General features: G+C 47.2%; 2 protein-coding genes across 3 annotated transcripts in view; one reads left to right on the forward strand and one right to left on the reverse strand.

Annotated features, from left to right (window-relative positions):
- The window catches only part of LOC146868862 (surfeit locus protein 6 homolog), a 143,831-nt gene extending 137,546 nt beyond the window's left edge, over nucleotides 1-6,285 (forward strand). For both annotated transcript variants that reach the window (XM_085613875.1, XM_085613876.1), the window contains exon 5: nucleotides 5,270-6,285. In XM_085613875.1, coding sequence (XP_085470001.1) covers nucleotides 5,270-5,968 — 699 coding nt within the window. In that variant the 3' untranslated portion in view covers nucleotides 5,969-6,285. The remainder of the gene's footprint in view (nucleotides 1-5,269) is intronic.
- The window catches only part of MED22 (mediator complex subunit 22), a 196,858-nt gene that overhangs the window by 172,885 nt on the left and 8,518 nt on the right, over nucleotides 1-15,455 (reverse strand). The window lies entirely within an intron of this gene.

The following is a 15,455-nucleotide window of genomic DNA, read 5'->3' on the forward strand; positions in this document are numbered from 1 at the left end:
GGCCACCAATCTGGTAGCTGAGATGGTATGGTGGATAGCTCACAATCCTCGAGCTCGATGTTCTAGCTTGGACGGGCCGCGGCAGCGCCAGCGCCAGCAGGTCCCGGTGAAGGTGGTCGTTACACGGTCCGCGGCAGCGCCAGCAGGTCCCGATGAAGGTGGTCGTTACACGGTCCGCGGCAGCGCCAGCAGGTCCCGATGAAGGTGGTCGTTACAACGGTCCGCGGCAGCGCCAGCAGGTCCCGACGAGGATGGATGATGCAGAAGGCCGCGGCAGCGCCAGCAGGCAGGACGATATTTCACAAGGCAGAGCTACGGCAGCGCCAGTAGTCCGTCAAGGCTGAGTTCTCTCGGTGTCTCTCGACTCCAGGATACAACTGCCTTCCTGCTCTGGAGCTGCCCTAGTTATAGGTCTGGCGCCCTTTGATGTCCGGACCCTCGCACTTGGGGGTCGGGGGGTCCGGGATGAGGGAGTCCAGACACCCAGCAGGGGGTGGAGCCAGCGCCTGGGGGAGCTGGAGGGCGATCGGCACCTGGCGGTGGAGAGCCATCGATACTTCTTTCTCCCATTGACCTGCCAAGTGGTCCGTTCACCTCCTGGGTGGATGGTGGTGCCGGGATGTCGGGGCCAGGCCCAGGGTTAGGGTCGGGCTGAGGCCACGCGGCCTCGTGGCGCAGTGTCCAAGATGGCGGCTGATCCGGCCGGGGGATCCGGTAGTGGTTCGGCCCCATGATACATGGATGTCCGGGGGCAGGAGTTCCGTTGGGAGACGGGGTGCGGGTTGCCGTTGTGGGTAACACCTGGGAGTCCGGGGCTCGGGCCTTGTCATGCGGGGAGGGAGCAAGCCCTTCATGTGGCCTGTCCAACAGGGACCTAAAAGGATAATACCCCAAGAACACTCCTAGCACTGGTGTTGAACCCTAATTTAGTTCTCACAAGCATCTGAGTCTGCCTTTCAAACCCCTCTACTCTTTCAGCCTACAGTTTCTTTCAGTTCCTTTCTAGTAGCCATAATCTCACTCAGGTGCATTAGCGGTTTACAAGCACTTAATGTTTAGTAAACATTCAGAAGCACAAAGACAGGGTAGTCCTTGGAAGTAATGCAAAGTTCTGGCCCAAGGTATCCTCACCTTTTCACATTAACCAGACTATTGGCCTTCCTTTGTTCTTTGCTCGGCCTTCTTTGGTAACTGAAAGGGCACCTCAAACATCAAGCAGGCACTTGTACTATATTGACAGAACTGAGGCCACAAACATTGTATCTTTGGCTAAACCCCACAATCTTGAATGTGGGTTTTGCAAATGGATTGTCACGTTTATCCAAACTTGCTATGCCAAAGCTAAACTTGTTCTCACTGTACCTCCCAGGGTACACTCTACACACAAGGGAGCGAATTAGATAACATCCTATTAGTAAACATCTGTAAGGCAGCTACCTGGTGAACACCACACACCTTTACAAAGCAATATTACTGTGTGGACATTATAGTCCTTCAACAGGCTATAATAGGCTATAATTGGCCAAATTGTGTTAACATTGTTCTAAACATGTGCATCGTCTGCCTGCTAGCCAGTACATGGGAGGAAACTGCTCTACAGTTGATGTTGAGCATATGTGTCTAAATCCTCACATGTTACAGGCAGAAAATGTTAACCTGTAAGCAGTTGTTCTCAGCGTGTAGTGCTGTAGATTCACATTCGTCCACTATCCTCCAAGAAAGCTCACAATACTGGCCCATTTTACTTTTCTCACATTTTACTTCTTTAACGTGTTATAATCCACACTGCACATCGCAGTAATCTTTACTGTTCACTCCACCTTAACCTTTCACCCGCGGAGTGGAAACCAATCTAGGGTGGAGTTGAGTGCCCATGCATATTGTGGATTACGGGTGGAGTTACCTCATATTCCATGTCTCAAAACGTCTTAAATGAAAAACAAGTTGTAATGTCCGAAGGCATCATTACAAGCTGCAAACAGATCCTTAAGGGCACGCAAGAGATTCCTTTTTTTTTATTCTACACTGGACGGCCTCTTTTGCAAGTCACAGAATAAAAGGTTTCTTGGGCTTGGTTTAAATGGTGGACCTCTGCGTTTGCAAGCACATGTATAACCAGCATTGGCAAAGCCACCAAGCCTTCCCTTTATCATGTGAGTGCCAACTATTTTCTTTGCCAATGCATGTTTTCAAAGCACTGTTACAAAAAGAAGTAATAGAAAGTGTTTCAAATACTGGTTGGAAAGCGTACACCTTTTATAAGGTATTTAATATTTTCAGGCTTTATAAAAATCTTAGTTTTCTTTTCAAATACTTTTCACGAGGAAACTCTGGAAAGGTTTTAAAAGAATTAAGGAATAGTCAGGATTTACAGGAAACCACTCCCCAATTTACTTTACTCCGGATTCAGAACTAAAAGGAATAGCAAATTCTGGAGCCATTTGTTGATCAGCAGCAGTCCAAAGAGCAGGTTTATGGGTCTCGCCTTTTCAGTCATGCTAAGTACTCCTGCCTAAAACGCCATGCACGCCACCTTTGTGTGCCATTTCCTGGGCTTCGATGCAATGCTGAATACAAGAGAAAACAAAGCCAGCTCTTTGGTTAAAGTCTGGCAAGAATATACCAATTGCTGTGTTTTTACAGGCGTGCTGAGAGACACAGGGAGCAACACCGAATGCAAGAGGTGGGAATGTGATGGCAGAAGGCGCACATGGCATGGAGCTTAAAGCGAGAAAGTTAAATGTTAAAATGGGCAGTGGAAGGATGCAAGTCATCCACTCCAAGCAATTGTAAAGAAGGTGTGCTCTTTGGGAGGAAGAAGCACAAGAAAAGTAAGGAAAGATATTGAATGAGAAGGAAGGAAGTGAGTGACTTGACAGCCAACCACTCGTAAACAGCAGGCTGGCACAAAGCACACTAAAGGTCTTTCAGCAACAAACAGCTAAAATCTGTCTGTAGGCAAGACCTAAAGATATGAACTGGAAAATGTTTTCCTTGAGTACTTTCAACAAAAGCTTCCTAGTGTCCCTTTGGTAGCGAGTCTGTGAGGACTGTTAGTGTGAACTGTAAGACGGCGAATGAACAAAGTAAAACTTTGTTTTTGAGATGCCATAATTTCCTAATCAGTCAGAAGTTGACTTGATCTTCCCCTAGTTTACTTTTGCACATTCTACAGCTATGAGAAAGTCTCAACTTCTTCTGTCCTGGAATGGTAGCACAGTTTCCACTCGTTCAGTCTTTGAGGCAAATGCAGCATGTGAACTAGTTCTTTCCTCAACCTCAGTAGCACACGCCATGGGCCAGAACATCTGTGCCGCAGTGACCAAATGTTTTCAATAATGTCCTGTGGTCCTTTTCCTCCTGTAGGGCAGTGTGCCCTTTAACTGATACCAGGTTTTCAGTCCCATGCTCTTCACATCCCTCTTCCATCACATGTATACAACTGCAGCTGATCATGAAAGGAAACCTTAAAAAGCTGCCTTTTACATGTCTGATGCTGGGTTTTCCTAGCTGTTGTCCTCTCCTGCGAAAGAAAACGAAGACCCCCTAAAGCATTAATAATCTGAAAAAGACTGAGTGCTTTTGCCTGAGTGATGGCAAGAACACAGCATGGTGGGTTAAAATGTGGTTCCGGTTTGGAACAACCAGGTCGAGTGACCCATCACCAACAGTTTAGTGACTTCACAATCTGTTAACTTTTTGAGATCATGCAAATTGTTTCTGTAAAAAGATGTTGATCACAGGAGTATTTGTTAGCTGATAGGGAATAGCTTTGCCATGCAGATGAGCCCCCCCAGCTCTCCCCAAGACCACACACACTCAGTCATTGCTCTTGGACCATCTTGTGGCCCTCTGAAGGTTTGCGGTGTGCAGAAAGGAATATGTTGAAGGAAGCAGGGTTTTATTTTGTTGACCGCTATCTTGGTGTTTTTGTGGTATCACTTATGGGCAGTTTTTAATTTATACAGGTGGTGGATAGCAGCACTCATTATTTATCACCAGAATTTTGACCCAGAGCAAGATTTATGTTTGTGATTTTATATAGTACAACATGGCCTATAGGCATCAGAGCACTTCACAAAAAGCAGGACGTATCAATAACAAATGGAGAATTTACAAGTAACATTAATGGTGGAGAGAACATTAGGAAAGAGAGGTAAGAAAGAGGCATGTAGGGGGATTCAGAACTAGGCAGACGCAGATGTGGTGCTTGACAGTCCTGCTACTCTGCAGGACCAGCTGTGGGCTTTAAGTGTATTTATTTGTGTTTTTGTTTTGTTAAGTTGAATTGAACACTAGTTGTAGGGAAGGCAGAGATTCCTGAGGGTGATTCAGGTGAAGTGTGGATATCAAAGTGTAGAACCACAGTTACACCCAGGGTCTGGCCCGGGGAGGGAACTAGAGGCGTTAGGGCACTAGAGAACGGTCAGCCTCCAACCAAAGCTATGAACCACAGAAAGGACCGTCCCTAGTTGTGTCTTAAGAGATGCCCAATTTAGTGGGGGCAAATCACAAAAATTGACGGACTGGCATCACACACCACCAGGTGTCATGCTTCATCATCTGCCAGTCCTCGCCCTCTATAAACCGCGTTTGATAGAGGGCGGGCATACACCTGAAGACAGGGATGCACTTCTAGACTAAGTGGGGGCCCAAACAAAAAAAGGAGTGAGTGAATTTAAAAACCATCATAGTATACCTGAACAATTTTTATTCTATGGGGTTACTATGTGGGATTAAAATATATAAGTGCGTTGAGTGGGGACCTTATCATCCCGTCGCCGCTGTGAATCAGTGATTGTTGAATTGAACACTAGTTGTAGGGAAGGCAGAGATTCCTGAGGGTGATTCAGGTGAAGTGTGGATATCAAAGTGTGCCTGCAATTAATCTGAAGTCTAGATTTCCTTCCCATTAGCAGCAAGGGTTACAATATTCAGACAACACAGTCTGGAGGTCTGGTGCTTTCCTAGCCATGGTAGAGGGAGCCTGTGTGCTCAAGGCGGGAGTAATGGGTGTTTGTTTCCCTCTACTAGAACTTTATTTTTAGGAGTGAGCTATGGGCTAGGAGGAGACAACAATTACTGCAGTGATTTAGGCACCACTTGTAATCCCTGGGACAAAGGTGAAAGCCAAGACCATGGGGCTAGGGTGATGTCTGGCTGTCCTTGAATAGAGATGCTTCCAGGCTGCGTTGGTTTGCTATGGTATTGTTACTCTGTGAGCCTAGAATACTTTAACATGTTCTCTTTTCCTTTACATTCCTTCTAGGGCTCTTCAAAAGGACTGTCTCAAGAAGAGCGGGAAAATAAACGTCAGCGCAGGAAGCAAGAGCGAGAACGAAAGAAAAGAAAGAGGAAGGAGATCAGGAAAAAGGTGAAGGAGGAAGACGACCAGAAGGCCCAAGATGCACTGGGCGAGCCTGTGGTGCCAGATCCGAAGGCCACCACCCAAGTTACAGATGTGTCCACCATGGTCTTCAACAAGGTGGAAATCCCTGAAGATGAGCTGAGCAAAGGCCCCCAGCAGAAGAGGGAGAAGAAGAAAGAGAAGCTGAAGGGAAACCTGACTCCGCTGACTGGCAAGAACTACAAGCAGCTGCTGAGCCGGTTAGAGGCCAGGAAGAGCAAACTGGAAGAGCTGAAGGAAAAGGATGAAAAGAAAGCCCAGGTACTGGAAACCAAAATGAAATGGACCAATGTCCTTTATAAGGCCGAAGGGGTCAAGATTAAGGACAACGAGGTCTTGTTGAAGGCTGCCCTGAAGCGGAAGGAGAAGCATAAGCTTCAGCGTAAGAAACAGTGGGAGAAGAGGACTGAGCACACAGAGTCCAAAATGCAAAAGCGGCAGGACAAGAGGCGGCGAAACATTCAGAAAAGGAACAAAGCCAAGGTGGAGAAGAAGAAGGAGCGGGCTCGCAAGAAGGGCCGTGTTCTGCCTGAAGACCTCAAGAAGGCCTCTCTCAAATGAACCATATGTTTGCCTGTGTGCGCACACTATGCTCACCAGGGATCTGGCCTCTGCGTATAGACTACTTCTGGTGACTGATGCCTCTGTTAACAGTTGTGCCACCTCTTCCCAAGCTAAGGCCTGCTTTTGTTCGATCAGTTCTCCCCTGTTGGCAAGGATGGTCTCTGAAGGAGCAGAGCTACGAAATGTAATGTGAACAGGATTTGAGGCGCTCAGGTTTGTTCTAAACCATCAAATGCCTTGAAGATCTTCCAGCCCATGATTTTTTAAACCTATCTCTTAGTGATTATTTTGTAAAAAATATTTTCCACTTCAAACTTGCAGTTTGTCTATTTTTTCAGTGCACATTTACTCTTCATGTTCAAAGAGTGCGTAACTTTTTGCATTCCAGGTTCTTGTGTAACCACTGTAGACCTTGAGGTTCTGTTCAACGAATCTTTCTTTTTATGTAAATTAACTTAGTGTTTACAGAGGGGAACTATGGGGATGGAGGGAGAAGGGAGAGAAATAGATAAGCAGTGAATTTGATGGAAACAGTGGGAAGGAAGGAGCAGAAGAGGTTGATGGAAGGGAGAAGAGGAGGGAAGAAAATAATTGTCTATTTTGGGGAACACGTTGTTTAAAATGTTTTAAAGATTCACTTCCCTGTGTAATCTGCACACAGATAGCCTAGTTCTTTATGAAAGTATTTCTGTTTTGGAGACAGTGGTTTGGAGCCATTCTGGACTTAGAACCGCTGCATTGCAAACCTTGGCATCAGTGACGGAACTGTGAAAACCAAGAGTGCCCTTTGTGAATAAAAGATGTATTTACATTGAAAAGGGAACCTCTTGATTCACAGACTAAAAAAAATAAACTGAAACTCAAACAAAGAAATATCAAAAACAAAACGCTAACCGAATGTCACAAAGAGTGAGATGATATTGCCACAGGGTGCACTGTGTATTTGTGAGATTTTTTATCACACCGTGTTGTAACCACTTTTTGCATCCTTGTCCGACACGTGCATCACATATCATTGTAACCACCTAGTGATACTGCCATGTATATGCCTGTTTATGCTTTGCTGCTTTAACATGTGAAAAGACATAATTGAACACAGGTATAAATTGTCCTGCAGTTGCCCATAAGATGAACTGGTGAAAGACTTGTTGTGTGGTGTTCTCACTTGATCTAGACATGGTGCAAAACCTCTATGTAAGCAGCCTTCCTCGTGATCTTTATTGGATGAGTGGACGATGTACCCAGTTGTCAACGGCAACAATATGAAGAATTCATAGTCTGATAATCTAGTTAATTAATGAGATAACTTGAGTGTCCCACCTCCTCCCTATGCACTATTAGAACATTGTAATGTGGAGCACTTCATTCAATACAATGGAGTGCTCCGTGCTTCTATGGGTGGTAAAAGCCCAGAGAGCAACATTCCACGTTGTGTTTGATCACAGCTGTTGCTCTGAACAGTGGCCTCTCGGAGCCCGATGGGATTTAAGCCCCCTCGAGCTCCGAGAGGCCTTTGTTTTATTTGGTAGAGACAGCAAAAGTCCCATTGGGCTTCAGTCAATGGAGTGGAGAGTTCGTCATTCCAGTATCGAAAGGATTTAGGTATCACCAACGGGGCAGTGTTCTGCATGTTTGTATATAATCGTGTAATGAGATTACGAGGTGATGGGGATTTCAACAAGTTTTCCAGCGCAGGCAAAGGCGGAGGGGCCATCGGGAATCCCTCCCAAAGAGCGCGGCATGCTGCACGCAGCTTATGATATAGAAAGAGCTCAGCAAATGTCACAGCTTGCCCCTCAGCCGCTTCCGGAGGGGGGAGGGTGTCTGAACTTATCTCCTGGGTATAGGTCAGCGAAAGTCCGAAGTTTCATCTTTCGTGCCAGTAATTTACTCACACCATCCTGTATACAAGGCAACATTGGGTTTTGCGGCAGAGGAATGGAAGGGATGTATAACATCGGAACTCCTGCTCTTTTACGCAGCTCGTCCCATGACCAACATAATGTTCTAGAGGAGTCTATATCTCCGCGCGGGCAGCATGAATTTTGGTATTGTGCCACCTTAAGCGGGGACGGGAGCCATCACATCAGTCTAGACTGCCACATGAGGCTGGAAGGAGGTTGGGTCTGCCCAATAGTGCAAGAATTGTGCCTGGGCACATAATGCATATAGATGCATGTCTGGAGCTTCTAAGCAACCCTGTCTCAGTGGGAGGGTCAGAAGTTCCCATGAGGTTCTGGCCTGACCTCCCACCCACGCCAAGGAAACCAGCTGCGATTTCAGAGAATTAAAAAAGTGTCGAGTGAGTGGGATCGGTATATTAACAAATAAATACAAGAACTTTGGTAGAACAACCATTTTAGTCAGTGCTTTCTTACCGGCCAGCGACCACACCTTCAACTTCTCCTCCAACCACGTGATAGCTCGACCATAGTTTAACCTCCACACCTCCTGTGTATCGCGGCTTATCCAAACCCCCAAATATTTAACCGCCTCTGCTTCCTATCTTAGGGGGTACTCCGATATCATCAAGGGGTACCGTCAGTAAGCGGAAATATCACTGATTTAGTCCAGTTGATGAAGATGCCAGCCAGACCTCAAAATCGAATAAACTCCCTCAGAAGTGGATCTAAGTTCTCTTCCGGGTTAATAATGTAGAGAGTTACATCATCTGCATATAGTGAGATGAGCAGGCTTTGGGAACTGAACCCTATTCCTCGCGCAGTGTGGTGCTGTCGGATGCGAACCGCCAGGGGCTCCATCGCAATTGCGAAGAGCAGAGGAGACAGTGGACATCCCTGTCTGGTACCTCGCGAAATATGAAATGGATCAGAGAGCAAACCATTCACCTGTATTCGAGCGTTAGGTGATGTATATAACAACCTAATTCGATTTATGAAAAGCGGGCTAAACCCCATATGACCCAGAATTGAGAATAGATATGGCCATTCGAGCGTATTGAATGTCTTGGTGGCGTCTAAAAACACAACCGCGGCTCTACATCTGGATGTAGATAGTGCAACACCGAAAAGATTATCCTCAAATTATGAGATGTCGATCGCCCCGGAATGAACCCCGACTGGTCGGGAGTGCAATGATGGGCAGCAGAGGCTGTAACCTATTAGCAATCAACTTGGACAGGATCTTAACATTCACATTCATGATTGACAGCGGCCGATAGGAATCCAGCTCCTCCTCCGGCCTTCCAGGCTTGAGGAGAGTGATAATGACCGTCTCCCTCATGGACTGGGGTAACACTCCTACCTCCAGCTCTTCTTCATATACTGCCAGCAGCCTAGGTGCCAATTCCTCGACATACGTTTTATAAAAGGACGTAGTTAGGCCATCAGGCCCAGGAGCCTTTCCTAATGATAAGCTTTTTATAACCTGGGCTACATCTTCCGCCGTGAACGGGAGATCCATGTATTCTCTATGGGTGTTGTTGAACCAGACCAATGCCAGTGAATCAAGAAAGCTCTGCAACCCCTCAGTGCACATCCCCTGAGTGGTAGTGTATAAATGGGAGTAAAACGCAGAGAACTCATCTAGAATTCCCACTTGGCCCCTGACAGTGGCACCCTGTGGGATCCGTATTTCATGAATGAATGTAGCTGACTGAGAGGGTCTAATCATACCAGCTAGTGTGCGACCCGGTCTATCGCCCTCACCATATCGCCGCGCCTCAGCATATTTCCCCACAAACTTTACTTCGCGTTGAGCCTTCTCGGCAAAGTCTAGCAGTTTAGATTTCAGGAGTTGCGCTACGTGAGGGTCATTTGTGGAGTAGAATTGCTGCTCAAGTTCTTTTATCTGGGTTTCAAGAGACGAGAGTGTGCCCCAGATAGCCTTTAATACTCCCGCTTGCCTGGCAATACACTGGCCCCTGACTACTACCTTAAATGCCTCCCAAAGTGAGGCTTCGGTAGTTACTGAGCCCGTATTATGAGCAAAGTAGTCTATAATGTCCGTCCTGATTTCTTCCTTAAAGGCTTCATCCATTAGGGCATGTGGTGGGAGACGCCAGGAAAATGCGCGGGGAAGCGACCCCGGGAGAAACAGCTGTAATAAACATGGGGCGTGATCTGACAGAGCGCGGCAAGTGGAAAATGTCAGTGGTCCAAGCAGCAACATCCCTAGAAACCAACCAGAAATCCAGGCGGAACCAAGCTTTCTGGTGGTCAGATATACATGTACCCTCTTTCACCAGGGGGTGTCTACCATATATCAACTAAATCCCCATCTGAAATTAAAGCCTGCAGGGCAGCACTGGCAGCCGGGTGTAGGGAACGGGCCGCACACTTCCTGTCCATGTCGTCATCTAGGATAGCATTAAAATCCCCTCCCCACAGTATTGTACTACAACCAGTCATTCTGATTCTAGTCCAATTATCCTGAAAGAACTCCGGTGAGTCTACATTCGGACCATAGACTGCTACAACGACCAGGGAAATTCCTCCTAGCATTCCATGTATAAGGACAAACCTCCCCTCGGGATCTTTATGTACCTCACCCTCTCGCCAATCCATCCCCTTTTTGACCAGCACAGCCACCCCTCGGGCATAGTTGGAATAAATAGACAAGTACACATTCCCCCATCTGTTATGCCTCAGCCTCTGTGATGGTGTAACATTTAAGTGCATCTCCTGCAATAGACATACATCTATATTGTATCTGGAATAATAAGTATGCATCACTCTAGATTGTCTACCCTCATTTAGCCCTCTAATATTCCACGTAAGGAAATTTTGTGTTGCAGTGTGCTCATGTTCACAGTACACCAATTAATGTGGAGAAGGCATCGGAGGTACGTTATTTCCCAGTTCTAGGCTGTGTACACTGACCAACATCTCGCAATCATACTGGCAATGAACAAAGATACAATCCCTACCCACCGCCCACTCCAACCCCCAATCAGGTTGTAGAATACCCCCCCAGAACAAACCAAAACACAAGAATCCACATAGTGGTTTAGGGAAACTTCCCATGGGGGTGTAGTGACACCAGCAAACTCCCCTGCTCGCACAGGGTGGCTGGGAGTACTGCAGAATGTGCTACGAGCCTACACCAACAATCCCCAACCAGACAGAACTTCAAATCATTATGTGATACGAAACCCATAGCCACAGATCAATTAGCTACTCTTCGGATCCGCAGCATATCAGTACAGGCACTTAGACTGGAGATCTACAAATCACCCAAGTCAATCATTATCACTGAGTTGACCAGTCGCAGACACCTCGGGAATCCTTGTTCCTTTTCCCACCAACATGTTTGGCAAATTTCAAGGCGGACTTCGCATCTGTAAAGAAGTGAACTGTGCCATCATACGAAACTTTCAGCTTGGCAGGATAGAGCAGGGAGTAAGGGATCTGCACCTGCAGGAGGATGCGTTTGGCTGGTAAGAATTCGCGACTCGCCGCCTGTACAGCAGGGGTAAAATCCGGGTAGAACGAAATATTATTGCCTTTATGTAACACTTGACCTTTTTCCCTTGCCAACCGTAGGATGACATCTTGGTCCTGATAGTTCAACAGTTTTGCCAGTATCGGCCGAGGTGGTTCCCCAACTGGGGGTTTCGGAACTAAGGATCTATGCGCTCTCTCCACCAAGGAGACAGGTGGGGATCGAACAGTTCGTGGAGTAGGTCCGTCACAAAGTTCTCCATCTTGGATATGGCTGTAGTTTCCGGGATACCAGTAATACGTAGGTTGTTTCTACGTGATCTTGTCTCCAAATGGTCGTTCTTGGCACGGATGATGCCTAGTAGCTTGTCCATATGCAATAGCTGTTCTTTCGTTTCCACCTGAAACTCATGAAATTGGGTTTGTCGATTTTCTAGGACATCTAGGCGGGTCTCGTGCGGGTCTCGTGCACAGCTACCTGAGTCTTGACCGAGTCCAGCTGCGAAGTCAGGGTATCCAGCTTAGAATCTATGTTTCTTAGGCTAGAGCGCATCTCCAACATGAGGGTGCGCAGGTCTTCACCTTGATCCTCCACAAGCAGGTCCTGTTGTCCGTCCGTCTGCGCATCAGAGTTTGGTTCAGTTTGGCACGTAGCCCGTTTGTTGTAAAAAAAAATAAGCTTTGGTTGTTTAGCATCTTGCTTACCCATGGTGTAGAAGCAGTCCGGGGGGGGGGTGTAGATCGCAAAGCCAGTGCAATCATCGCTCAAAGCCAGTGCATGCATCGTCCGGCACCAAGTCTTCTCCCTCGTCAAGCGCCACGTATCACAATGCAGGCCCACTCAGCACACCAGTGCTCCAGTATCGCGCTCCATATGTCGGCTCCCATCAAGTGATCCCGTCTTAGCTTGCAGTGCTCCCAAGTATCAGCGCAGAGGAGAGACATATATGGGATAGAGGAGCTCGAAATTCCAGGGGCCCTCTAGCGCACAGCTGGGGCCACGCAGGCCAGCAGCGACAGCGCCGCGAGGGGACAACCAGGTAGTCACCCACAGCCAGCTGTGTCCCAAGATGCGTCGCAGTTAGCAATATCGGCCAAATCTTGGGGGACGCTCCATCCGCAAATCTCCAATGCAAGGTGTGACCAAGACTCCCACACGAACGTCATGCAGTGAGAGCGCCTCTTCAGTACACCCAGCACTTCGCCCACCTCAAAGTACAGTTACTGGTGCCACACAATCAAATGGCACCCACCAGACAAGGCGCTTACCGTCTCTGCATCTCTGCTTGCAGCCGCGGCATAGCGGTCTCCAAAATGGCGGCGCTGGGTTTGTATTTGCTTAAACTCCGCTTTACCCCTCACACACAGCTGGGTAGCAGCAAGCCGGGGCAACCACAGCGAGTCTCCTTGTCCCTCGCGGCCCCCTCAAGCGACGCACATACCTCCGGTGACAAAGGCATCTCATTCAGGGGACGCTCGCCTGTACTCCTGGTCCTCGCAGCAGCCGTGGGCTCGATTGTCAGGCTGCCTGTATACAGCGCTCCCAGGGGATCAGATCTGCGGCCCGCAGTCTCCAACGCCGATCCGCCTCAGTGCGCCCGTGGGTTACGAAATTGGCACCAACAGGATCTACAGTAGTTCCGCAGTCCGAGGATGTCGGTCATAAGCTCGCCACCACACCATCTGCAAGGATTACATCAAGATTAAGATCCCAGCCGGCGGAGCACACTCAAAGAGCGGCCATTCCGCTGCTCGGCAGACCACGCACCCCCCCAACACCCCCCCCCCCCCCCTGACTACTCACACATTCTCTTTATTTTGGCAAAAGGCTATAAAAGTAAAACAATAAAAACTATTTAAGAAACAAAGTACAATATCAAATTTTAATGGGCATCACCCCTAGTGGCCTAAGAACACAAAGAAGGATATAAAAACACAGACCATAGACAAAAACTTGATATGGTTCGCCATGTCTAAAAGTACAGTTTATGCATATCAGGCTATAGTGTTATTTACATTTGTATAAGATCACAAACCAAATCAAAATAAAACTTTTGAGAGGAAATACTCCTATGAAATACGTTACTAGGCACGTGCGTGCTGAATTTGACTCATGAATTGTAAATGTTTATCCAGTATATAAAAATATTTACACATACAACAATTCAGATAAGCCTGCATGCCCTACCCAGTCCCCGCAGGACGGCCTAGCAAATAAAGTGCAAGCGCTCCAATATTCTATATGATAAAAGCACAAAATCTAAAATCATTAAAACCAATGATGTATATCAATAGAAAGTTTTTGCATTAAGCTAGGCGAGGGCTGGAGTGAGAGCAAATTTTCACGGGTTGGCCAAATTCTTTCCAGATATTTAGCAATGGAGACGACAATAGCTGGAGACGTGTCCACTCAGCATATCCTTATCACTACTCTGTATTGTACAACACCTAGAAGATGGCATAAAGGAACAATCTAGTGCCTACACTGCTTGTGATAACTTGGGCAGAGAAAGAGGAGATGGGCATCTGTTTCTCCAGCACTTCTACAAACAGGACATATTTTGCCACCTCGGAGGCATCCATTTCATTTAGCAGTAAAGGTAGCAAGAGTAGTGTACTAAGCCTGAACCTCATGTAGACGGCTTTTGTGAATAGAGGATCAATATCATTCATATAATTTTCAAAATACGAGGTGGGCTTGAACCCTAGGAAACAATCGGCCATTTGTCCCAAGCCTACCTGTTTAGATAGCTTTGCCTCCTCAAGTTCCCAATAGATGGACTTTACTTTCCTTGTTGCGGAAGATGTAATAGCTTCAGGGGACAACCACTACTCCTGTAGATTCATAGAATATAAAGCCTGTTTAACACAATCCAACCACGGTAGCAACACTCCTCCCTGGGTTCTTTTTAAAACATCTCTTAGACCCACCCTAAATTCTGCCAGCTCAGGGGTAGACCATACCCATAGCCAATATAGAATAGGTTTCAGGTGTGCTAAGGGGACAATAGACCGGATGCCTAGGTCTTGTTTGAAAATTGATGGTGAGCTTTGGGCAATGTAACAGCTGTACTTAGAAATATATTCTCTGCCACTCAAAGGCTATTAGCTTGCCAAAGCCCCAGAGTGCTGCTCCATATATTGTGGCTGCTACAGCTTTACTTCTCCAAACCTCAAGGAGGGGAGACATTGGGTGAAACAAGGTCTTATTTGCCTATTTTACAATATAGCTGTTGCCCTGTGCTTTAATATAAGAGTACTTTTGATAACCTAGGTGAATATACAAAAATCTAGCAGTTTTTCCAACACCTACCCTTCCAGCTTTAGTACTCCACTGAAACCTATGTGCGGATGGATGGTCATAAGCTTTGCCTTGTTCTGAACAGAATATGTTAAACTTACTCAAAAGGATCTCTAGGCCTTTGCTGTTTTTTTTATACTGATAGAGTGCCATCCGCGAATAGTAAGGCGGGTATTTTAATCCCCCAAGAATCGAGGAGTCCTTATCACAGCCCAAAACGTAATCAAGGCAGCCATTTACAAACAACAGAACTAACGTCGGGGCAAGAACGCATTCTTTCTGACTCCTTTTTCCACCTTCAAGGGATCAGAATTTCCCCCCCCTGACTTGTGCAAAACTATTCTAGTAGAGCCGCATAAATTGATTGAGGAGTAGACCGTGGATCCCTAGATCTCCAAGTGTGGATCATAACTTATCTCTGGGGACCATGACAAATGCCTCCTTGAGGTCACCAAAATCGCTATGGCTCAGCTCGGGTGTCCTTTCAGGTGCCGGCCATCTGGTCGCGCGCAATGCTTTCCAATGGGGCAACCAGATGGCCGGGCCGGCCTGGAAGTCCCGATGAGGGTCCATTTGCCTCCTGGATACCAGTGAGGGCTCCAGGAGGATGGGCGCGTCCGCGCCTAGGGACCCCTCTATAACTCGGAGCGCGTGGGTTGCAAGAAAGGGGGGTAGCCTTCCTCTGGATTAGTAGGGGCAGGGATGTCCCGGAACACCCCTTCGGGGCTGGCAGTTCTTTGCCGGGGATCAGATAGGCTATGCCCGGGCAACATCCTTCCAG

This window comes from Triturus cristatus, chromosome 1_2 (assembly GCF_964204655.1).
Source record: "Triturus cristatus chromosome 1_2, aTriCri1.1, whole genome shotgun sequence".
NCBI classification, from domain to species: Eukaryota; Metazoa; Chordata; class Amphibia; order Caudata; family Salamandridae; genus Triturus; species Triturus cristatus.